Source organism: Pristiophorus japonicus, chromosome 8, assembly GCF_044704955.1.
Source record: "Pristiophorus japonicus isolate sPriJap1 chromosome 8, sPriJap1.hap1, whole genome shotgun sequence".
NCBI lineage: Eukaryota > Metazoa > Chordata > Chondrichthyes > Pristiophoridae > Pristiophorus > Pristiophorus japonicus.
This window is the reverse complement of record NC_091984.1, coordinates 118343089-118362307: the sequence shown is the minus strand read 5'-3', so window position 1 is coordinate 118362307 and position 19219 is coordinate 118343089. Positions and strand designations below refer to the sequence as shown.

Here is a 19219-nt window from a genome sequence, read left to right as displayed (position 1 = left end):
TGCTGGAATGAGCGCTCGGCTCGCATATACGATTGGTTGTTCCTGTTGCAGAAGGACGAACCCAAGACCCTTGCTTGAAGCATCTCCTTGAACTTTGGTTGCAAGTTTGTGGTCAAAGTACCTGAGCACTGGAGAATCTATCAGGTGTTGTTTAATAGTTTCAAATGCTTTGTCTTGTTCTTCAGTTCATTTCCAGACTTTGTCTTTATGAGTAAGCCGTCGCAGAGGCTTGCTGAGGTCTGAAAGATCTGGCAAGAAATTCGCGAGGTACTTTGTCATGCCGACAATTCGTTGTACACCTGCGACATCCTGCAGTTCCTGCACTTCATTAATTGTGACCACTTTGCTTGGGTCAGCTTTGAGTCCATCACTAGACAATATGTGTCCCATGTATTTCATTTGGGAGCTCTTGTATTCAAACTTATCGAAGTTTAGTTTGATGTTTCGCTCTCTGTATCTCTATGAATTTGGGTAAGTTTGCGTCATGATCGTGATTGGCATCTTTAAGTGTCTCACCGCATCCAGTGATCAAGATATCATCGACAGTTTTGTAGACTCCATCTCGACCCTTGAGATTCTGGTCTAGTTTCTGTTGGAGGATTTCCGGCGCAGGACTGATGCCAAATGGTATTCTATTATATCGATATCATCCCCATGGAGCCTGGAAAGTCGTGAGGTAGGAGGACTCTGTGTCTAGTTCACATTGCAAGAAACCCTCCTTGCAGTCTGCGTTAATGAAGACCTTTACACTTGACATCTGTGGCAAGATGTCATCAATCACAGGAAGTGGATAGTGTCCACGTTTCAGGGCATTGTTCAGATGTTGAGGGTCGATACATACTTGTATCTTTCCATTTGGCTTTTGTACAGTTACTAGACTGGATACCCAGTCCGTCGGTTCAACAACTTTCGTGATGATTTGTCGTTCTTCCAAACGATTGAGTTCCTCTTTCAGCGTTTGGTTGATTGCTATTGGCACCCGTCTGGGTGGCATTACAGCTGGTGTCGTGATTCATTAAGTTCAAGGTGAACTGTCCCTGGCATGTGTCCAAGTCCCTCAAACACATCCGGTTACGCATTGTTGACATCAGTTTTTGACGCCAGCAAGACGTTTGCCTTGTTCGTAGTTTGCGATTTGCGTGGTTCATTTACCGTCGCGATATTCTGATGCTGCACCTTTATCAGTTGTGGCTGTTGAACAGTGCGTGAGCCAGTGGTGCACTTTGGCCCTCAATGATCACAAAGGGCACAACGTACTTTTGCTTGTTCTTTGTATTTTCTAGTGACACAAGTTCCTGCCACTGGAATGGTTGCATGGTTGTCATATAGTTATTTTAGATTATTTTACCTTTAAGTCTTTAGGTAAGTATTTAAGAGGTAGCACATTGCATGTCGCCCCACAATCTATTTGCATTTTTACCATTTGAACTTTAATGGAGAAGGTAGCCATAATCTTGTTAGGATGCTTTCTGTCAGCTTTGTCCTTGATTGTGCAATCAACTTTACCAAGCATCCTTACAGTCATGATTTCAAAATCAGAATCATCATTGTCTTCATATAGTGCATGAACTTTTGACTTGCCCTTATACTTAGGGTTATGTGTAGACTTCTGCCTCGATCCACTTTGTTTGCACTTTTGAGAAAAGTGATTTTGTTTGCCGCATCTTGTGCAGATCTTCCCATATGTTGGGCATTTAGTTTTTGACAGCTCATGTATTTTGCCATAATATTTACAATTGTTCGTGAACTCTTTGTCTGTGAATTCTTTCTTTGTGGGTCGGGGTTTCTGTCTGACAGCTTTGACATCTTCAGAGTCTGTTTTAGTGAGCTTCCTGGATTTAATTTGCGCAACTGTGGCCTCTGTAGCTTTACAGAGCATCACACATTTATCGAATGTTAGACTTGATTCTTACAACAGCCTCTTACGCAGCGTGTTATCAGATATTCCGCAGACTATGCGGCCTCTGATGAAATCATTGGTCAAATTGCCGAAATCACATGACGATGCTAGCTCTCTCACTTTCAAGAAATATCTGTCAAACCGTTCGTCCCCTTGTACACAGTTGTTAAACTGGTACCGTTCATAGATGATGTTGGTTTTACCTTTGCAGTTCTCTTCCCAGAGCTTCAAAATAATCTCAATTTCCTGCTTGTCTTCCTCTGAATCATGGGCAGGATTATTGTGGATAGTTAGGGCATCTCTGCCAATGGCAGTGATAAACATTCTATCTGGTTTTTCCATAATATTCGTGATAATTTCATAGCTGTCCCACAGCTGTTTGAATTTTTTCCAGTTGGCTTTCAATGGAGGTGGGAGAGGAATGTGCGCGGGAGTTGGCACCGTGGTGGTCACGATAGCTCGCTACAGTTTAGGACTTTGAGTTTGTCACATACATGTATACAGTTCAAATACCCAGAGGACTGCAACAAAATCTAATCGTAAAATATCATGGCCATGTAGAAATATTTTTTCAATTGAGGCTCTACAATAGCTATGCTACCTTAAGTTTACTTTACTAATGCCTCTAGATTACTTTACAAGCTTATGGCTATTTATCACCCTTCACGGATCCACGCGCAATGTATAGGAAGCACGCTCTGCACTGCACTGCTTAATGCCGATTTCGATCGACTTGAAAAAATTTTACAGTTCCAATATTTCGATCGTAGATGCATTTGACGAAAGATCGAAAGTCTCCGCTTCTGACTCCATGTATTTTATAGTGTCTTGAACGCACTTAGTTCAAATTAACTCTATGTATTTGGGAGATCTCAGACAGCCATGTGGAGATTAAAATGGAGTTCCGCATCCGAAAATCAGGTTTTTTCAAATACATTTCTGGGACTCTAGACCTCCTAGCTAGAGGGTGCTATACATTATATTATTACAAGGGGGAAATCGGAGGTCGGGGGGAAATCGGAGGTCGGGAGGAGATCGGAGGTTGGGGGGAGATCGGAGATTGAGGGGGATTGGAGGTCGTGGGGAGATCGGAGATCGGGGGAGGGGTGGGGGGAGGTCAAACGGAGATCATGGAGGGAGGGGGACAGATCACGGGGGGAGGAGTGGTGGTGGGGGGGGTGCAGTGTGGGTGGTGGATCATAGGGGAGGTGGGGGGGGCTGGGGGGAGGTACGCTGCTTCTCCTGGCCCACAAGCAGTGCTGGAAAGGCTGCTCCTGATGGATCCAGCCGTGCTCACCCCCCTTCAGCTGCTGTGGTTCCCGAGCCCTGGGACCCAGCACAAGGGTGTTAAAAGTTAATCCCTGGTAAAATTTGAAGCACGCAATTCTATTAACATATTTAATTATCTGACCCGCCTGTCGCGTGCAGGTTAGACGCGATCTCCCAAACCTTCTCTGTTAAAACTGGAAGATGGCACGTTGGAGGTCAGTTTTCTGATTTTTGAAACTTTATGTCTGGCTGTTCTTGGCTGAACTTCACTAAGAGCCTAAAATCTACTCTCGTGTCTCTGTAGATCCTGGAGTGAATTCCATCTGCATAGTTGAATGAACTTTTAATCAAACACACCCAAGATATTCCAGTGGGTACAGTGACTCAATACACTGCAGATGTTAGTGTTGTCAAACAATACTGCGTATGTAGGAGTAAAGACAGGCGTTAGGATATTGCATTGTATGTCTTTTAGCTGCAGTACATAATACAAGAAATATTCTAATATAAATGCAAGTTCTTCTTCCTCTGATATCAGATTCAAATTCATGGCAATACCCTGAAGGAAATGTTATTTTTCTTGTATTGAGGATAGGATTAAGCTTCATTTATACAGTGAGAAGCTAAAAACACAATTTTTCCTTGCTATGCATGTCTAAGTACACATGACCAGAATAGAAAAAGAAAAATTTGCAGGGCTAAGGGGAAAGAGCTGGGGGTTGGGACTAATTGGACAGCTCTTTCAAAGAGCCAGCACAGGCACAATGGACCAAATGGCCTCCTTCTGTGTCGAAGGTGCTATGATACCTATAGCTTCATAAGCTTTTTGTTGAATAACAATAAGATAGCACCTCATTTTATATATTACAGCAATATACGTTTTTAGAAAACAAATGGCTTTTGTATTCTGCAGAAAAAAAAAACATTTTTCCTAACCACTAACATGGTTTACCATAAACAAAAACACAAAAAGTTAGTATGCAGGTACAACAAGTAATTAGGAAAGCAAATGGAATGTTGGCCTTTATTGCAAGGGGTTAGATATAAAAGTAGGGAGGTCCTGCTACAACTGTACAGGGCATAGGTGAAACCACACCTGGAGTACTGCGTACAGTTTTGGTCTCCTTATTTAAGGAGGGATATACTTGCATTGGAGACAGTTCAGAGAAGGTTCATTTGGTTGATTCCTAAGATGAAAGGGTTGTCTTATGAAGATAGGTTGAGCAGGTTGTGCCAATACTCATCGGAGTTTAGAAGAATGAGAGGTGATCTTATTGAAACATATAAGATTCTGAGGGGGCTCAACAAGGTAGATGCAGAGAGGATGTTTCCCCTTGTGGGATAATTTAGAACTAAGGGGCATAGTTTCAGAATAAAGGGTTGCCCATTTAAAACGGAAATTAGGAAGAATTTCTTCTCTCAGAGGGTCGTGAATCTTTGGAATTGTTTATCCCAGAGAGCTGTGCAGGCTGGGTCATTGAATGGATTTAAGGTGGAGATAGACAGATTTCTGAACTATAAAAGAGTCAAGGGTTATGGGGAGAGGACGGGGAAGTGGAGTTGAGGCCAAGGTCAGCCATTAAATGGCGGAGCAGGTTCGAGGGGTCAGGGGCTTATTCCTGCTCTTATTTCTTATGGCAACTTTCCGGATAGACAGTTATGGTCCTGCTTTTTATTTCTTCCTCCTGCTAATGACCCTTCCAATCTACTTCCGCCTTTCCACCCACCTTTTGGGAAGGATGCAAACACAGGTACAGAGATATATGGATACAACCCTGGAGTTATTTGAGGCCGATCTGTTCCTCCCACCTCAGCACCTCAGTGGTGGCCCTCAGCAAACTGATTGCTTCATCTCTATCTCAGGGACACAATGATGCTCAGGCCTATAGGCCCTATCCAGGGGCCCTGCCAAATATGGGGCCCTGCCAAAATACAGTAACTGGAAATAGCAGTTAAAAAGAACATATAGGGAGCCGAAATTCAGTCTCTCGAAAAGGCCTCTTACCGTCCGAAAACGGTGGCCTCGCGGTGGAATCGAATGGCTGCCGCCAGTGAAATTCATCTCTCTGGCTTTTCTGGCAGTCCCCACTTTTACCTCTCTGCTGCCGACCCGTCCTAAGCGCGTCATCAAACAGCGCACATCGATCTCCCGCACCTCCAGTCAAATTCACAAAAAAATCGTAGATCCGTTGCACAGTGCCCCCGATAGCTTTTTCTGTCGGTGCACCTTGCTTTCTGTGTGTGGGACATGGCACCGCGGCAGTTATTAAAGGGGAGGGCGCACTGCTGCGGCCGCCATGTTTTTTTTGTCGGCCGACTGCCAGGTCAGGCTGGCAATTATGCCCCCAGGCTTGGCTAGGCCGCCAACAAGCAGCCTGACATCCCCTCTTGGGTGCCAGGCCACTGGCCCGGCCGAAACCCTCCCTGGTGCCTCAGTGGACCAAAGTTTTAACATGGCGAAGGCTCTCCCCTTTAAGTGAGGGGGAGAGACATGGTGATGCACATGTGTCATGACATCATCACCGTTCCACTGATGATTGACAGCGATGGTGACTCTGTCCCGTCTCCACATCCGCCCCTCTCGTGGTCCACCATCTACTTACCGCCCCACTTCCGCCCCCATTATGACCGACTTCCGGTCTCCCTGAAAAAAAATGACAAAGAGCTAAATTTTGCGAAAGAGGCCACCTCATCCAGCGTGGCGGAAAAAAAACGTTAAAAATGGTAGGTGAGCCAGGTTTCCGGCGGGCCTGAATTTTTACCCCATAGTGTAATTGTGCTCGCTGAATTCCCCATGACTCGCTGATGTGCAGCAGGAGAAGGAGACACAACAGTCGATAGTTTAAAACCATGCCAATTCCAAGGTGGCCCTAAAACCCTTACAGTGCTGAGGTGGTGAAAGTAACAAATGTAATTCTCTAACCATGTTCTGTGTCTCAAGGACTGTAGTCACTCAAATCTATATGCTGCATCGCCACAGCTGGGATTATACCTCATCAATTCTTGGCTGGCGGCCAAGTGACGTGTCTCATAGACTTACACGTGGGGAGAGAGAAAGCAGAATTGACAGCCACCCACTCTGGTGCGAATATGTCACCTATCCCAGTGATTATGGCCCAGTGGCCACGCTTCACTATCTCTGCAACATTACCCTCCCCTACACTCCAGACTATACTCTCCCTACCGTCAGTGGCAAAGAATCCAGTCGCCATCTCACGCACTCTGGAATTCCCTTTCCAAATCCATCTGCCTTGTTCCATCTCTCCACACCTTCGTAAACATCCTGAAAAACAGTTTAGTACTCCGAATTTACACCTTCTAGGAGCTGGGGTGAGACTTTCACCCTCCATTACACATAGAACCCTTATAACAGCCAGTGAGAGTAATGTTTCAACCTGTCAATTAAGGCTGGAACCAAAAAACATCGAACTCGCAAATTTAAAAACAAAAACATTTTTATTCATAGGGTGTGGGCATCGCTGGCAAGGCCGCCTTAAACTGCTGCAGTCCATGCGATTGGGAGAATGTACAGTGACTTTGTCATAGTGGAAGTTTAGTTAAGTTAACTGAGGGCAGTTAAGAGTCAACCACATCGCTGTGGGTCTGGAGTCACATGTAGACCAGACCAGATAAGGATGGCAGATTTCCTTCCCTAAAGGACATTAGTAAACCAGTAGTTTCATGGTCACCATTACTGACACTAGCTTTTTATTCCAGATTTATTTAATGAACTGAATTTAAATTCCTGCTGCTGTGGTGGGATTTGAACTCGCGTCTCTGGATCATTAGTCCAGGCCTCTGAATTACTAGTCCAGTGACATAACCATTATGCTACTGTACACTTATGTTATGCCATACTTGGTAAGACATTAGTATCTCATCTGCCAGCGTCCTCCCCATAGGCCTAATAACAATGGCATTCAGCTCTCCTTCTCCCCCCACCCCGTTAGATCTGGATCACGCTCTTCAGCAGCAACGGAAGCGAGGTGATCTCCTAATAGGCCCGGCGAGTGCGCAGCGAGTGACGCCATCAGACTTCCCGAAATTCAGCAGTTAATTCACAGTGTTACTTCTCACTTCGTAATATAAAAGGTGACCTCAGCCCCCACTCTCCAGCCAAAAAACCTGAAAAGAATAAAACTGTCATGTATTCAACTGTCATTGTAACCCATGTATAAGCTGACCTAAGTTGTACACCGTGAGAACATTGACCACAAGGGGATGAACTTGTGGGAGACACTCCTAACCTGGACTTTCAGGTATAAAAGGGGAAGCTCCACCCACCTTCATCACTTCAGTGCTGGCTAATAAAGGTTGCTGGTCACAGAGTGACCTTCTCTCAAATATGGGCCTCGTGTGCATTTATACTGTATAGTAAGGACATATTATTTGCGACGAGAAACCAGGATTTAAACCACTAGCAGCATAGACGAGAGGTACTGTGTTGGTGATGATTGGGACGATTTTATTGAGAGACTACAGCAAAGTTTCGGCACTAAGGAATGGCTGGGACAGGATTCGGCCGACAAACGCAGGGCTCATCTCCTGACTGTTTGTGGATCTAGGACGTACTTTCTGATGAAGGACCTTCTAGCGCCAGAGAAGCCGGCGGACAAAACTTTTGAAGAGCTCAGTAAGTTGACCGGGGAACACTTTAAACCGGCGAGCAGCATGCACATGGCGAGACACCGGTTTTACATGCACGTGGCGAGAAGGGCAAAGCATTCCAGACTTCGTGGCAGACCTCCGGCGACTGGCGAGTCTATGTAAGTTCCCAGATGCATGCAGAGCGGAGATGCTGCGATATTTTTTATTGAAGGCATCGGGCACGCTGGGGTTTTCAGGAAACTGATTGAGACCAAAGACTTGACCCTGGAAACTGCGGCTTTGATGGCCCATTTATCTCAGGGGAGGAAGAGACCAGAATGATGTTTGACAACAATCGTGGTTTAAATGCAGCAAATGGACAGGGAGTCAACATTGTTAATGCGGCACACAGTTCTCCAGGCAGACAGGGGCAATCGGACATTCCCGAGCATGTAGTCAAATTCAAAGGGGGAATTCAACAGAGACAATGGCTAGCTGAACGGTGATTCATGCCATCGCAAGGGACAATGCGGCCAGTAATGGGGCCATCAACACCTGTCAATGGTGCGCTGAAGGAGAGTTCCAGAGACAGTCAGAGACGATCAACTGGTAATGGACGTTTTGTTTCCAACAACTGCTCATGTTGGAGGTGTGGAGGCAAACACACAGCCAGAGCTTGCAGGTATCAGCAATATACCTGCAGAAACTGCAACGTCAGCGGTCACTTGGCACGTATGTGCAGGAAGCCTGCAGCCAGGTTGATGTACAAGGATGACAGGCCCGATGTAAACCCTACGAGGCCAAATGGACCCTGGGGGAAATCACTGGAAACTGAAGTTCAGCGAGTTCATGTGGAGCACATATACAGTTCATACATCAGGACACCACCAATAATGATGAAAGTGCTCCTCAATGGCATCCCAGTATCAATGGAGCTAGACACGGGGGCCAGCCAGTCCATGATAAGTATCAAACAGTTCGACAAGTTGTGGGCGTCGAAGGCCAGGAGGCCAAAATTATTGCCAATTGACGCACAGCTACGGACATATACAAAAGAGATCATTCCGGTGCTAGGCAGCACCACGGTAGTCGTGATCCACAAAGATTCGGAGAACAGGTTGCCACTCTGAATTGTCCCGGGGGACGGTCCCGCACTACTGGGGAGGAGTTGGCTTGCTGTCATGAACTGGAAATGGGGCGATGTCAATGCAATTTCTTCTGTGGAGCGAATATCATGCTCACAGATCCTGGACAAATTTGATTCACTATTTCAACCCGGCATTGGCACTTTCATGGGGACCAAGGTAGTGATTCACATAAAGCTGGACGCCAGGCCAGTACACCACAAGGCCAGAGCGGTGCCGTACGTGATACGGGAAAAGATAGAAGGCGAATTGGACCGCCTGCTGAGGGAAGGCATCATCTCGCCAGTCGCATTCAGTGACTGGGCGAGCCGGATTGTGCCAGTGCTCAAGGCGGATGGGTCGGTCAGGATATGTGGCGATTACAAGGCCACCATCAATCGGGTGTCACTCCAAGACCAGTACCCGCTACCGAGAGTGGAGGGCCTCTTTGTGACGCTATCAATTTTTCAAAATTGGACCTGACCTCAGCTTACATGACCCAGGAGCTGGCGAGTGAGTCAAAGAAGCTGACCACCATCACGACACACAAGGAGTTGTTTGAGTACAACAGATGTCCGTTCGGGATTCGCTCGGCCGCCGCGATCTTTCAACGAAATATGGAAAGCCTCCTCAAGTCGATTCCAAGGACAGTGGTTTTTCAAGATGACATCCTCATCACGGGTTACGATACTCCGCAACCTGGAGGAGGTGCTACGCAGACTGGACCGGGTAGGTCCGCGACTGAAAAAGGCAAAGTGCGTCTTCCTAGCTCCAGAGGTAGAATTCCTGGGGGGGAGGGTAGCAGCAGACAGGATCAGACCTACTGCGTCCAAAACGGAAGCGATCCAGAGAGCACCCAGACCCCGTAACACGATGGAGCTGCGTTCGTTCCTGGGGCTCCTGAACTAATTTGGTAACTTTCTTCCCAAATTGAGCACGCTGTTAAAGCCGCTACACGTGCTCCTACGCAAAGGTCGCGAATGGGTCTGGGGGGACAGCCAGGAAAGTGCTTTTGATAGAGCACGCAATTTGTTATGCTCCAACAATCTGTTAACGCTATATGACCAAGGTAAGAAACTTGTTTTAACGTGCGATGCATCATCCTATGGGGTCGGGTGTGTGTTGCAGCATGTTGATGCCAAGGGTCAGTTACAGCTGGTAGCGCATGCCTCCAGAAGTCTGTCCCAGGCGGAACGGGGCTACGGGATGGTAGAAAAAGAAGCGCTTGCATGTGTATATGCTGTAAAAAAAATGCACCAGTACATGTTTGGCAGGAAATTTGAGCTGGAGACAGATCATAAACCCCTAACGTCCCTTTTGGCCGACAACAAGGCCATAAATGCAAATGCATCGGCCCGCATACAGAGGTGGGCACTCAGGTTAGCTGCCTATGACTGTACAATTTGGCACAGATCGGGCACCGAAAACTGCGCCAATGCACTCAGCAAGCTCCCACTAGCCACCACCGAGGGGTCAACCGAGCATGCTGCTGAGATGGTCATGGCTGGTGAAGCTTTCGAAAGCGAAGGCTCACCCGTGACAGCCCGTCAGATTAAAGTCTGGACAAATCGAGACCCGCTACTGTCTTTAGTCAAGAAATGTATCCTGAATGGGGACTGCGCAGCCATGTATGGGGCATGCCCTGAGGAATTCAAACCATTTCATAGGCGCAAGGATGAACTCTCAATTCAGGCCGATTGCCTTCTATGGGTAAACCGAGTAGTCATACCCCAGATGGGCAAAGAGGTGTTCATCCGAGAACTCCACAATGAGCACCCGGGCATTGTCACGATGAAGGCAATTGCCAGGTCACACGTTTGGTGAGCAGGGATAGATGCAGACCTGGAACTTTGTGTGCCCAGCTGGGCAATGCACCCAGGGAAGTCCCCCTTAGCCCCTGGTCCTGGCCCGCCAAGCCATGGTCACGCATCCATGTGGACTACGCAGGTCCTTTCATGGGAAAAATGTTTTTAGTTGTAGTAGACGCCTACTCCAAATGGATTGAGTGTGACATTCTCAATTCAAGCACATCCTCTGCCATGGTCGAAAGTCTATGGGCAATGTTCGCCGCTCATGGTCTACCGGACGTCTTGGTCAGTGACAATGGCCCATGCTTTACAAGCATTGAATTCCAGGACTTCATGGCAGGAAATGGGATCAACCATGTCAGAACGGCACCGTTCAATCCGGCCTCAAACGGCCAGGCAGAACGAGCAGTGCAGATAATCAAACAGGGGATGCTCAGAAACCAAGGGGGTTCCCTACAAAGCCGCTTATCACGCCTCCTGTAGGCCAATAGATCCCGACCACACTCACTCACAGGGGTCCCACCTGTAAAGCTGCTAATGAAAAGGATGCTCAAAACCAGATTATCCCTTATACACCCCAACATGAAAGAAATTATTGAGAGCTGGCGCCAGTCACAATGTGACTACCATGACGGGAATGCGAGGGCGCGATGTATTGATGTCAATGACCCTGTCTTTGTCCTCAACTACGCTGCAGGGCCTTAATGGCTTGCAGGCACTGTGATTGCCAAAGAGGGGAATAGAGTTTTGGTAGTTAAACTTACCAATGGACAAATCTGCTGCAACACGTGGATCAAACAAAAAGGAGATTCAGCAACCCCATAGAAGAAGCAGAGGAAGAACATGATGTAGAGTTCACTCCTCCACAGGTGACCGAACACCAGAACCAAGTGGAGGAGAGCCCAGTCACTGTGGGCAGTCCGGACAGGCCTGAGGCACTGCAAACAGCAGCCACTCAGGCCAGCGCCCAACAACCGGAGCCTCAACTCAGGCGCTCTACAAGGGAGCGTAAACCACCAGAGAGACTTAACCAGTGATTCCAATAAGGCTTTGGGGGGGGGAAGGTGATGTCATGTATTCAACTGTCATTGTAACACATGTATAAGCTGACTTAAGTTGTACACCGTGAGAACATTGACCACAAGGGGGTGAACTTGTGGGAGACACTCCTAACCTGGACTTTCAGGTATAAAAGGGGAAGCTCCACCCACCTTCATCACTTCAGTGCTAGGTTGCTGGTCACAGAGTGAACTTCTCTCAAGTATGGGCCTCGTGTGCATTTATACTGTATAGTAAGGACATATTAAAAACAAACACTCAATGTCCCATCAGTCACCGTAGCTGTCTCCTAGAGTGTTTAGTTTCACGGAGCGATTAGCAACAGTATGGGAACTTTCAGCTCTTGTTCAACTCGATGATGTCATCCTCTGTGCGTGGGCAATATTGGCTCCTCTACTGTAAGCACTGCACTTTACCTCAGGAGTGTTAGCGCTGTGTGTTATCTGAACTTGGGAGTGTGAGCGCTGTGTGTTATCTGAACTCGGGAGTGTGAGCGCTGTGCATTATCTGAACTTGGGAGTATTAGTGCTGTGCGTTATCTGAACTCGGGAGTGTGAGCGCTGTGCGTTATCTGAACTCGGGAGTGTGAGCGCTGTGCGTTATCTGAACTCGGGAGTATTAATGCTGTGTGTTATCTGAACTCGGGAGTATTAATGCTGTGTGTTATCGGAACTCAGGAGTATTAATGCTGTGTGTTATCGGAACTCAGGAGTATTAATGCTGTATGTTATCTGAACTTGGGAGTGTGAGCGCTGTGTGTTATCTGAACTCGGGAATATGAGCACTGTGCGTTATCTGAGCTCGGGAGTATTAATGCTGTGTGTTATCGGAACTCAGGAGTATTAATGCTATGTGTTATCTGAACTCTGGAGTGTTAGCGCTGTGTGTTATCTGAACTCGGGAGTATGAATGCTGTGTGTTATTGGGACTGTGGGAATGTTAGCGCTGTGCGTTATCTGAACTCGGGAGTGTGAGCGCTGTATTATCAGAACTTGGGAGTTAGCGCTGTGTGTTGTCCGAACACTGTAGCCTGCCTGATGATTTCTGGATCAAATTACACATTGAACCTAGCCAGTTAGAGAACATGAATGAAGTGCTGTTTGTCTAAAGCCTGAGTGGGTCAGATTTACACATTCCAGGAAATGTGTTGGACGAATATTGTCCTACCACATCCTGGAGGGACCAATACCCAATATTCATAAAATCTTACAGCACAGGAAGAGACCATTCGGCCCATCGTTCCTGTGGCGGCTCTTTGACAGAGCTATCCAATTAGTCTCACTCCTCTGTCCGTTCCCCCTAGCCCTGCTCTAAATATCTCTGTCAAGTTTATAAGCAATTCCCTTTTGAATGTTACCATGCAATCTGCCGCCACCGCCCTTTCGTTCCAGATCACAACAACTCGCTGCGTAAATAAATGTATCCTCATTTCCACCCATTATTTTAACCAATTATCATAAATCTGTGACCTATGGTTACCGACCCTCCTGCCTTACGTCATTTTAACTTAAAATTTGTCTCTGATTTGTACCTTCCCTTGGTCATCGTCCAGCAGCAAGTGTCGATAATCACACGAGCCCCAATAGTAGGTGGTGGCAGGCTATTCAACCACTGGAACCATCACAGCCAAGGCCAATCCTGCGCTTGCCCAATATTCACACTCACATATTTGCTGCATTTAAGTTTGACAACCCTAACCAGTCACCCCCACCCTGTCCCCCCACCACTCCACCCGCCCACATCAGAGACATCGAAGACATAACTTCCCTATGAGCTGCTCCCTCAACTGAGATATAACTAACTCAATACAGACCAACAGTCAAACTGCGGGTCCTTCCTGGTTCACATGTCCCATTGGATAAACTCGCTGCGCCTTTTTCTCACTGAGTTTTGAATATGGTGCTCCAGAAGGCATTTGACAAGGTGCCACATAAAAGGTTACTGCACAAGATAAAAGTTCATGGGGTTGGGAATAATATATTAGCATGGATAGAGGATTGGCTAACTAACAGAGAACAAAGAGTCGGGATAAATGGTTCATTCTCTGGTTGGCAACCAGTAACTAGTGGGGTGCCGCAGGGATCAGTGCTGGGACCCCAACTATTTACAATCTATATTAACGACTTGGAAGAAGGGACTGAGTGTTATGTAGCCACATTTGCTGATGATGCAAAGATGGGAGGAAAAGCAACGTGTGAAGAGGACACAAAAAATCTGCAAAAGGACATACAGGCTAAGTGAATGGGCAAAAATTTGGCAGATTGAGTATAATGTCGGAAAGTGTGAGGTCATGCACTTTGGCAGAAAAAATCAAAGAGCAAGTTATTATTTGAATGGAGAAAATTGCAAAGTGCCGCAGTACAGCGGGATCTGGGGGTACTTGTACATGAAACACAAAAGAATAGTATGCAGGTGCAGAAAGTGATCAGGAAGGCCAATGGTATCTTGGCCTTTATTGCAAAGGGGATGGAGTATAAAAGCAGGGAAGTCTTGCTAAAGCTATATAAGGTATTGGTGAGACCACACCTGGAATACTGCTTGCAGTTTTGGTTTCCATATTTACAAAAGGATATACTTGGTTTGGAGGCAGTACAGAGAAGGTTCACGAGGTTGATTCCGGGGATGAGGGGGTTGACTTATGAGGAAAGGTTGAGTAGGTTGGGCCTCTACTCATTGGAATTCAGAAGAATCAGAGATGATCTTATCGAAACGTATAAGATTATGAGGGCTCTTGACAAGGTGGATGCAGAGAGGATGTTTTAGCTGATGGGGAGTCTAGAACTAGAGGATATAATCTTAGAATAAGGGGCCACCCATTTAAAACAGAGATGAGGAGAAATTTCTTCTCAGACGGTTGAAATCTGTGGAATTCGCTGCCTCAGAGAGCCGTGGAAGCCGGGACATTGGGTAAATTTAAGACAGAAATAGACAGTTTCTTAAACGTTAAGGGGTTATGGGGAGTGGGCAGGGAAGTGGAGCTGAGTCCATGATCAGATCAGCCATGATCTTATTGAATGGCGGAGCAGGCTCGAGGGGCCGTATGGCCTACTCCTGTTCCTATTTCTTATGTTCTTATGTTCTTTTGATTCAGACTGGCGAGGCAGTAAAGGGAGAAATGTTGAATAGGAGGCGGCGGAATGCACGGGGTTTACAGCTGGGGTTCCGTTCACAAATCCGCTATTATTTTAGTATCAGAAGCACATCCAGAGGCTGCCCAACTCCACGCTGACAGGTGACCAACTCCTCCAATTGCTCAGGATTATGGTTGAGAGTTCAGAACCTGCTTGCATGGTTTTAGGAAAAATTAGGGTTGAGTCTGGCCTTTGCTTCTGCCAATTCAAAAATTAAGGCTCATGTAGTTTATGTAGTGTATGTAGGCACCTTTAGTAATGACTCCACGAGGCAGGGTATGGTGCTTAAACACTGCAGGCCTGCAGTCTTTTATTAGCAGCTCCCGAATGCTGACAACAAGCTGTATTCCTTTTTATACTGGGTTACCTGCCGTGTGCAGGCACCCCTTGGTGTGTACAGTACAAGGGTACATTCAATGTTGCATACAGTGTTACAGACATCACACAGTAAACAGGCATGCATACACAACAATACACCCCCTGAGCATTTTTCATATCCTTATTGTCATGACCAGGGGAGGTGATCAGTGGTGGGCTATGGGAGGTTGTGGGGTTGCCAGGTGTGACCCCTGTGCTGGAGGCTGGCCTCGTACGTTTCCCCTCCCTCACACACAAACCAAGTGGGTGTCACTGTTGTGGGATCCCTCGGGGAGGTAGTCACGGCGGCAGTGGGTGGTGTGTATGCACTGTGATGTGGGTAGTTGTGGGGTGGTGGGCAGGGCCACAAGACTGGGTGGGCTCCTTGTCCACCATTGGGGATGAGGGTCAGGTCATCCCAGGGTTTGCCAGGGAAGCTGGAGGGTATTGGCCTCATGCTTCTGGTGTTGGCCCTGGTGGCCAGGGGCTGCAGGGCTGGTCTGGTGCAGGTTGCCATTGGTGGTGGCTGGGCTGCCCATTGACCACTGTCCCTGTAGTGGGTCTGCTCCCACTGCCTGTGTGTGTGTCCTGCAAGGGGCATCACATTCGTTCCAAAGGTCCAGGCTACATGGTCAGGTTGCCTGCTGGACCTGGGGGTCTCCCACAGGGGGATTCCATTGGCATCAGCATGGTCCCTGTAGGACCCAATGTCCTTTGGCAGTGTCCTACGAGTATACATGACACCTTGGCTCTGATCACACATAGTCGAGCCTGCATTATACATTCTCGCACTTGCATCACTTTTGGGTGTCCTGGTTTCAACAGACATGGTTACATTAGGCATTTCACAATCTCTATCATTATTGTTAAGCATAATAAACTTGTTCTTAACCTTATTGACACCTCCATTCATCTCATTAGTCACATTAGTTAAACCATGGTTTCATAAATTCATGGTTACATTGCATACATTTTCATACTTGTACCCTTTAATTGCATCTTTAGCTTTAAAGTCCGTGTACTCAAATAGTTGGAACTTCCCCTTTAAATTTTTTTTGTTACCGGTCTCCTTTAAGGGAGCTTTCAAATCTGATTGGCTGCTTGATATCACATGATGCTCCTCCATGTTGACTCACATTTTGAATGCAGGTCTGCTGCTCACCAAGCAGCAGCCATTTTGTGGTGCTCCTTTCTTCCACATGCTTGTGGTGCTGCAGTCATTCTGTGGTCTTGCTGTAGGCAGGCTGTGGTGGTCTTTTCTTCCACAGCCTGCCTGCATGTGGACCCGGTTCATCCAATTCCTGCCCAGCAGCGTGGGACCGTCGCCGGCTATAATCCACAGGGGGAGTTTGTGCAACATGCCGCCCTGGGAGATCTGGACGTCTACACTGCCAATGATTTGGATTTTGCCTTTGGTGTAGGTGAGCAGCTTTGCGTGGACAGGAGACAGTTTTGGTCGAGTGGCAGGATTCCGCCAAATTTTTTCAAAGGACTTTTTGCTCATCACAGAATGGCTTGCCCCTGTGTCGATCTCCATGGAGACTGGGACCCCGTCGATGTCCACTTCCACCATCCACGAAGAACTTCCGGTGGAGCAGGTAAAGATTCCATACTTCTCTTCCAGGGTTAGAGCAGCTACATCTTCATCTGTGTCGGAGCCCCGGTGATTAGCCAACTCATCAGAGACACGGTGAGTACAGCCTTTTCTGCACACTCTCTGAAGGTGCCCTTTTTCTTTGCAGCCTTTGCATGCATCGTCTTTGTAGTGGCACTGGTGGGCCCTGTGGCTTCCTCCACAGCGCCAGCACGGGGCCATCTGGTTTGCCCCATGTGGCAGATTCAGGGTTGCGGGACTCGGGGCAGCATTTCTGCCTTTAGAAGTGTCCATGCGGTGCACTGCGCTCGCCGGTTTAGAATCCTGGATTAGTATTCGCCTGGAGTCGCTGGCCGAAACCATGTAGGCCTGGCTCACTTGAATTGCTTTCTGCAGGGTGACCGTAATGTCAGCCGAGAGCAATTTGTGTTGGAGGCCTTCGTGGCCGATTCCGATGACAAATATGTCCCTTAGTGCTTCATTAAAGTGGTCACCAAACTCACACGGTGCAGCTAGTCTTCTTAAATGTGCAGCATACTTGGCAATTTATTGGCCCTCAGGTCGCCGGTAAGTGCAGAACCGGTGCCTGGCTGTGAGGATGCTTTCTTTCGGTTTTAGTTGTTCCTGTATGATTGTTACAAGTTCCTCATAGCTCTTGGTGGTTGTCTTCTCCGGGGCTAGTAAGTCCCTGACGAGACCGTCGATGGTAGGCCCACAACTCCTAAGCAGGATGGCTCTGCGTTTGTTCGGTAGTGTGGCCGGTGTGTCCCTGTCCAGGTCGTTGGCTATCTGATTCCTGCTGAAATCAAATGTTTTTGTCACTATAAACTGTTGTGTATGCATGCCTGCACACAGTGTTACAGACACCACAGAGTAAACATGCATGCATACACAACAGTTTATGGTGACAAAAACGTTTGATTTCAGCAGGAATCAGGCCTCCCTTTCAGCCTCTAAAATGCTGTATAAAAATTACTAGGTTGACAGTGTACCTTTCCTGAACTCATTTTCTGGGAAAGTTCAAATATAAGCAAATTTTATCAGGATCCAATTTACTCCTCACATACTGGTAAAGTCTGTTCTCCGAAATATGAGTTTGGTTCCAAGCTACATTATTATTTCAATTCATTCTCGGGATGCAGGCGTCGCTGGCAAAGCCGGCACTTATTGCCTAAATGGCTTACCCCTTATCCTTAGACTGTGACCCCTAGTTTTGGACATCCCCAACATCGGGAACATTCTTCCTGCATCGAACCTGTCCAATCCCGTCAGAATTTTATGTGTTTCTATGAGATCCCCTCTCATTCTTCTAAACTCCAGTGAATATAAGCCTAGTCGATCCAGTCTTTCTTCATATGTCAGTCCCGCCATCCCTGGAATCAGTCTGGTGAACCTTCGCTGCACTCCCTCAATAGCAAGAATGTCCTTCCTCAGATTAGGAGACCAAAACTGTACACAATATTCAAGGTGTGGTCTCACTAAGGCCCTGTACAACTGCAGTAAGACCTCCCTGCTCCTATACTCAAATCCCCTCGCTATGAAGGCCAGCATGCCATTTGCTTTCTTTATTGCCTGCTGTACCTGCATGCCTACCTTCAATGACTGATGTACCATGACACCTAGGTCTCGTTGCACCTCCCCTTTACTAATCTGTCACCATTCAGATAATAATCTGCCTTCCTGTTTTTGCCACCAAAGTGGATAACCTCATACTTATCCACATTATACTGCATCTGCCATGCATTTGCCCATTCACCTAACCTGTCCAAGTCCCCCTGCAGCCTCCTAGCAGCTCGCACTGCCACCCAGCTTAAGTGTCATCTGCAAACTTGGAGATATTACATTCAATTCCTTCGTCTAAATCATTAATGTATATTGTAAATAGCTGGGGTCCGAGCACTGAACCCTGCGGCACCCCACCAGTCACTGCCTGCTATTCTGAAAAGGACCCGTTTATCCCACTCTTTGATTCCTGTCTGCCAACCAGTTCTCTATCCGCGTAAATACATTACCCCCAATACCATGTGCCTTAATTTTGCACACTAATCTCTTGTGTGGGACCTTGTCAAAAGCCTTTTGAAAGTCCAAATACATCACATCCACTGGTTCTCTCTTAGCCACTCTACTAGTTACATCCTCAAAAAACTCTAAAAGATTTGTCAAGCATGATTTCCCCTTCATAAATCCAGGCTGACTTGGACTGATCCTATCACTGCTTTTCAAATGTGCTGCTATTAAATCTTTAATAATTGATTCCAGCATTTTCCCCACCACCGGTGTCAGGCCAACCAGTCTATAATTACCTGTTTTCTCTCTCCCTGCTTTTTAAAAAGTGGGGTTACATTAGCTATCCTCCAATCCATAGGAACTGATCCAGAGTCTTGGAAAAT

General features: G+C 47.0%; 1 protein-coding gene across 2 annotated transcripts in view; it reads right to left on the bottom strand.

Annotated features, from left to right (window-relative positions):
- ddr2a (discoidin domain receptor tyrosine kinase 2a) overlaps window positions 1–19219 on the bottom strand; it is a 235491-nt gene that overhangs the window by 158331 nt on the left and 57941 nt on the right. The window contains exon 3 of one of the 2 annotated variants that reach the window (XM_070887349.1): window positions 6354–6452. The exons of the other annotated variant lie outside the window; for it this stretch is intronic. Coding sequence (XP_070743450.1) covers window positions 6354–6429 — 76 coding nt within the window. The 5' untranslated portion in view covers window positions 6430–6452. The remainder of the gene's footprint in view (window positions 1–6353; window positions 6453–19219) is intronic. 2 annotated transcript variants of the gene reach the window in all.